Source organism: Saccostrea cucullata, unplaced genomic scaffold (genome assembly GCF_032062105.1).
Source record: "Saccostrea cucullata isolate Sc308-1 unplaced genomic scaffold, CSIRO_AGI_Scuc_v1 ctg5535, whole genome shotgun sequence".
Lineage (NCBI taxonomy): Eukaryota > Metazoa > Mollusca > Bivalvia > Ostreida > Ostreidae > Saccostrea > Saccostrea cuccullata.
In genome coordinates this window covers 27,901-34,373 of record NW_026929700.1, presented here as the reverse complement: position 1 = coordinate 34,373, position 6,473 = coordinate 27,901, and the positions used below count along the sequence as shown (strand labels likewise).

At 32.8% G+C, this 6,473-nt stretch overlaps 1 protein-coding gene across 1 annotated transcript; it reads right to left on the bottom strand.

Annotated features, from left to right (window-relative positions):
• Positions 1-265: 265 nt before the first annotated feature.
• LOC134281874 (uncharacterized) lies at positions 266-5,946 on the bottom strand (the record flags this gene model as incomplete). The annotated part of the gene is made up of 3 exons (XM_062764310.1): positions 5,784-5,946; positions 576-683; positions 266-476 (listed from the first exon to the last, which is right to left on the bottom strand). Coding segments are annotated over exons 1-3 (424 nt in total), but the record flags the coding sequence as incomplete, so codon positions are not given.
• Positions 5,947-6,473: the final 527 nt, after the last annotated feature.

Sequence of the window (6,473 nt, the reverse complement as noted above, 5' to 3'; positions counted from 1 at the left end):
TAATGTCAAAATCGTTTTATTAATTTTTGAAAATCAGTAATAAAAAATTGCAATTAAATTTTCAACCAGTAATTTTTTAAATTAGGTGAAAAAATGCTTTAAAACTGTAAATACGATTCATTTTACTAAAGTGTGACCCCCCCCCCCCCCCCAAGTTAGTTTACATCATATAAAATATGCTTAAATAATCTTCATTCCTTAAATATAAAGGATAAACATTTAAAAATGCATATACGCATTTTGAAATGTTCTTGATATGACTAACCGAAATCCTTGACCATTAAAGAAGACTTGTTTTTTGATTTAATTCTGGATCGAGGAGTGTATCTCCGGACCAGCCTGGCCACCTGATCGTAGGTATCCGTCATGAAGATTGTTCCAAACTCATTGTATACCCCCCTGTGAAATCGCGAATATGCCTTTCCTCCAACCTCGTTTCGCTGTTCAAAAATTTTGACGTTTTTGAAACCCCTCTCCTACAATGAATTGTTATAAGACAAAACTAACATCGTCGTCAATTTACATAATTTAATTGTAAAGTATTCATAACTCATGATACATTGCTTTTCACTGACCTTTAGAAGAGACGCCATATGTACTCCACTTATCCCTGCTCCAACAATGGCAATCCGATCATTAACAGATTTAGGACCTGATATCGCTGGATATCCCATAGTTATCATCTATTGCAATATAAAAATTTTTATTGACACATATGGAGATATTGAGATAATGAACAGTATTCAAGATCAAAACGTCCATAAAACAATACAAAAAATAGGAGCAGAGCAAACACGGACCTTCAAATCATGAGAGCTTGGACTATATGTTATGGAAGAGTAAGCATCCCCTGCTGACCGGTCACACCCGCCGTGTGCTCTTTGTCATGATCGGGGAATAACAGAAGGATCCGTCCTTAATTCAGTGTGTAAATAATGGACTAACAAGCAGTATGAAAACGTCAGTCAGTATTTTACTCAATGAGAAATTGTATTGACCATTATGATAGAACTTACGAAATAATTAGAAGATTGTTTATATTCTTGTTTCACCAACTTATTTTTCAATAATATACCTCGTTTTAGAAATTGAAATCTTGCTTATCGAATCAACTGAGATATATGAATTCCGTATACATGTGATGAAGGTATATTGCTGCAGAGGTAAGGGAAGTTGACAATTGTAAAGTTAAATTTATCATGTTTATCGTAGAGCTTGGTTGTTAGATAATTACCATTAATGTCTTTATTTTAATGCAATAAGTATTTTGATACCCCGGTTACCCATCAACTGGTTAATTTATTTCCAAAATCCTTTCAAAGCTGGAACACCTTATCTTATCCTCCTTCAATGAGTAAAAAGTCTGTAAAACAGTTTGTCGTGTGTTGCCACCTTTGTGACGTTTAATAATTTGTTTGAAATTCTCAAAAGTATTATTAATAATGACATATAATTTTTAGCAGACACAAGATATCAAGATGAGAAATAAAACCAATTTTGAAAAGGGAGATAATCCAAATTTACAGTAATTACCACTTAGATTTAACAGAAAAATCATGAAAATGGGTCTGAAAACGCTAAAACATAAATTTAAACAACAAACAAATGGCGGAGGCGGGGTGGCAGGAGGTAAATTACAAACTTTGAAACAACGTCCGTCCTCCAAGGATGTAGATGGGAGAAAAGGCAGAGTAACGGACCGCATGGTCAGAATTTCATTTGTTAGATTTTGATTGGTCAGATTTTGATTGGTCAATCTCTGCCTCTCCTACCACGGTAAGACATGGAACAAAATGACCATTACAAAGCACGGCTATACAGTATTTCAGACTTTCACATTCAAGGGGGACACTTATTGATTACAATAAAAATTTTTAAGTAAACTTAAATTTATTTATTTTAATGCAATAAGTATTTTGATATCCCGGTTACCCGTCAACTGGTTAATTTATTTCCAAAATCCTTTCAAAGCTAGAACACCTTATCTTATCCTCCTTCAATGAGTAAAAAGTCTGTAAAACAGTTTGTCGTGTGTTGCCACCTTTGTGACGTTTAATAATTTGTTTGAAATTCTCAAAAGTATTATTAATAATGACATATAATTTTTAGCAGACACAAGATATCAAGATGAGAAATAAAACCAATTTTGAAAAGGGAGATAATCCAAATTTACAGTAATTACCACTTAGATTTAACAGAAAAATCATGAAAATGGGTCTGAAAACGCCACTGTCTTGACCGAACTAGGGAAAGTTCAGACCCGCATGGGTACAAACTTGGCAAGTACAAAAGACTGCCTGAAACTTGTACTTAGGACTTGCCTAAAGTACTGTAAAAATTCACAATATTTTAGTAATCAACTTATACCGAAACAAACAAATTGGCAGACAATTTCCAACGATTTTCCTTCACAGAAAAAGGGATAAGTCGATCTGGAATGCATTGAAATACATTCATAGACATCAAATAAAAAAACGATGGAAAAAATCTCCATCTGCAGGGTAAAAGCTGAAACTAAAATGAAAAAACCCGAACGGGTTTAAACTTGGCAAGTACAAAAGACTGCCTGAAACTTGTACTTAGGACTTGCCTAAAGTACTGTAAAAATTCACAATATTGTAGTAATCAACTAATACCGAAACAAACTAATTGGCAGACATTCTTCCAACGAATTTACTTCACAGAAAAAGGATAAATCTGGAATGCTTTAAAATACATTCCTAGATATCAAATAAAAAACGATGGAAAAAATCGCCATCTGCATGGTAAAAGCCGAAACTAAAATGAAAAAACCCAAATGGGTTGAAACTTGGCAAGTACAAAAAACTGCCTGAAACTTGTACTTAGGATCTGCCTAAAGTACTGTAAAAATTAAACTAACAACAAAACAATCAAATTTGCTGATACTTTTTCCAACCGAATTTTCTTCACAGAAAAAGGATAAATCTGTTATACATTATTAGACATCCTAAATGCCTATCGTACTGTTAAAATAACAAAATGTTGTATAATTTCAAAGAATATCTATCTGAAAAATTGACGAACAATAAAAGTAACAAAATGGTGACAAACTTTTATGACTTAGATGTATATCTATTTTCTCGCTGAAATTAAAGCTCCGGCCCCTTATACTCCTATATAAATGAACATTCCCCTGACTGTTCAGATGAACTCCGTCGTGAACAAATTTACGACTGCAGTCTCCTTCACGGGGAGAAACGAAATAATTCCCATGTTCCCAAAATACGCAGTAACCCAGTGCTGGCAATGCATCTCTCAATATTGCGTTTACTTTGTCTGCAAATTATTGTACCCAAAACGAACACCAAATCGTGGCAATAATTTACAAACAATTATATTTGCAACTTTATAGCGGCGATGCATTACCGATACCACAGATTCAATTTCTGCAGCTAACAAGGTAGCGTCGGTACTAGTACTAATATCGTTCTCCCCAATCATTAGAACAACTACATCTGGACCTAAAGCAAACACGCTCTCCATATCCTTAGATATTACATCACGAACCTTTCTTCCACCCACACCCCTGTACAAGACGGAATGCGTTTCTCCAAGACCAAGGCTCGCAGAATACCTGATGTCACCATATTTCAAGAATTCATGAAAACGACGCACAATTGAATGTCCAAGAATGACAACTGAAGTTTTACTCATAGAAGACATAATGAAGTAATTTTACTCACCAAAATCTTGATAAAATAAATTACAAACATTGAAACAATATCCGTCCTCCAAGGATGTAGATGGGAGAAAAGGCAGAGTAACGGACCGCATGGTCAGAATTTCATTTGTTAGATTTTGATTGGTCAGATTTTGATTGGTCATTCTCTGCCTCTCCTACCACGGTAAGACATGAAACAAAATGACCATTACAAAGCACGGCTATACAGTATTTCAGACTTTCACATTCAAGGAGGACACTTATTGATTACAATAAAAATTTTTAAGTAAACTTAAATTTATTTTTGTAGTAAAATATACAAATATTAAACAGACGTGATTGACTCTGAGGTATCTTTTATCTCAAGCTCACCGGGATATATCATATCAAATAAGAATGAAAGCAACCATTGCTAATTGACAATACGTCGTCAATAGCACAATTGGTGCCCATGGGAACTCCAATAGATTGGTCTCCAACAAAAAACATAGATATTGACAATTAGAAAGGAAAGCATCTTTTTGATGTCAGCTTCAGAGTACTTTTGTGTACACTCAAGATGTTGTTAACAAAATAATTTTGCAAATGACCAATGACAAGGTAAGTAAATTTACGAGTTCGTTTTTAATTGAAAAACCAAACTGTCAATGATATAAAAATTCTGGACTTGAATTTATTGTTTGGAATGGTTGTATATAAAGTTGAAAAGTTGTAAGTTTTTAAGCTGTCGATTTTGGTAAAACTTTGTAATTTCATAGTGTCCTAAAGTTCCTTTGAATACTGTAAATTGAAGAATTAAGACAATATTTTTGAACATATTTATGCCAAATAAAATAGTTAAAAAATAATTTTTTCCATCTGAGAATGGCAAATTATGCCAAAATTGTTTTGATTTTAAACTTAATTCTATTTCTACAAAGATAAAGAGTAGAAGATATGAAAATTAAATTAATATAAAATTTTGCATTTTGTGATGTATGTTTTGGAAATGCTGAGGAAGGTTGCCTCTACAAAAATTGTGAATTTCATGACCTCTAGCGTCAGGTATTCTGGTTTTAGGGCGAGGCTCTGTTGATGATATAGTGAAAATGCATTAATTCTTTGAAAATCTTCTCTGCTCCTTGGTATTTAAGCCAATGAACTATGTACATAATTATGATGAGGAAGATTGCCTCTTTGAAATCTGCTTTTTGTTGGTATTGATCAAACATTTATAATGAGCAAGAGTGCCTTTTCCAAAATTGTGAAATGTCTGGCCCCAGGGTCAAGGGTTGGGCACAACTGATTAAAGAGTGAAACATGCATATTTTCTTTGTTCCTCTGCTTTGTCTTTGGGTATGAAGTAATCAAAGTAAATATGCCAAGGGTATAATTATAATGAGCAATGGTGTCTATTTAAAAATTGTGAAATTCATGGCTTTTGGTTCAAAACACGAACCAAATTGATTTTTTGGAAAGTTGTTACATGATGCTCAGGTGACTTATAAGAAGGCCCTTGGGCTTCTTGTGTAAGAATTTCAATTTATACAAATAGTTTTGAAGTATTATTACAGAAATGAATGCTTTAATACAGCTTACTAAAATAGAAGAGACATAAACCTGAATTTGACTTTTTAATATGTTTTAAAATTTGGACATTAATTGATTTTGTGTGATTTGTGTACATGCGCTATATATGTATATGAAGTCTTTTACTACGCTTATATCGCTTAATAATTTTAAAACTCGTACATGTAATTTTGTATTAAGTTCTAGAGTTAAAACCTTTTTATTTAAATCATAACCATTTTTTTTAAAATTAATTGTTATGAATTTACAAAGGATAATTTGCAAACCACATTTTTGGCAGATTGGCTCCTGCTCTTTAGATAAAAAATTGTTTTAAAAATTATAGAATTTCATCCTATTTATACATTAGTATTACATCCTTTTCCTTTTAGAAATGGTTTGGGACTATAAAACTTGAATAAACTTAAAACAGCCCCCCCCGAAAAAAAAGCCCTTTGACTTGTGTCCAGTCAGTAAATATAATTAAACATTAGTGACTAATTATTGCCATTTCACTATTCAACGTTAACGTTCTAGTTTAAAATTAACTCACCCTATTTGCGTTACACCGAAAAGGCCTTTGGAATCCTTCAACGTATCCCTTATCTGAAAGTCCAGCTGCCCATACTATGTACAGCGCCAGCAACATCTTCATCATGAATAAAAATCTATAATTCTTTGAAATAACCTGTAAAACTTTAAAAAGGTGTCAATCCCTCCAAAAGTTCACTGCGTGCAAACATACAAATAAGTGACATTAGAGACATAGTTAATCATGATCGGTCGAAAAATTGTCAAATTAATGTTTCACTGTGTTTTTATGAATAAACAACTTTATTTCAAAGTGGTGTTTGGGTTAAGGATAGCCTTTTCGGAAGATCTAAAATGTTTATTCAACTTGTATAATTTACGTGATGTTTTTTTCCTTTGAAGATCACTGTGGTTTTATTTTTGATACACCATGACTAACTGTGATCTAACAACAATGCTCTATCAAAAATAGAGCACGCCAGAGTGATGATGCACCAATTCTTATGACCCTTGACCATATACACTGAATAAGGAATAAATATACATGTAAAACAAAGTCATGTAAATATAGTTGAGGTATACCTTTCCTAACGTAAGAAAATTAAATTTTGCACGCGCCAATTTTTAAATCCAAAATGGAATTTACACAGCAAATTTTTTATTGATTCAGAAGGCTTTTCATTGACTCTCAAAAATTTGAAGTGTGATTTGA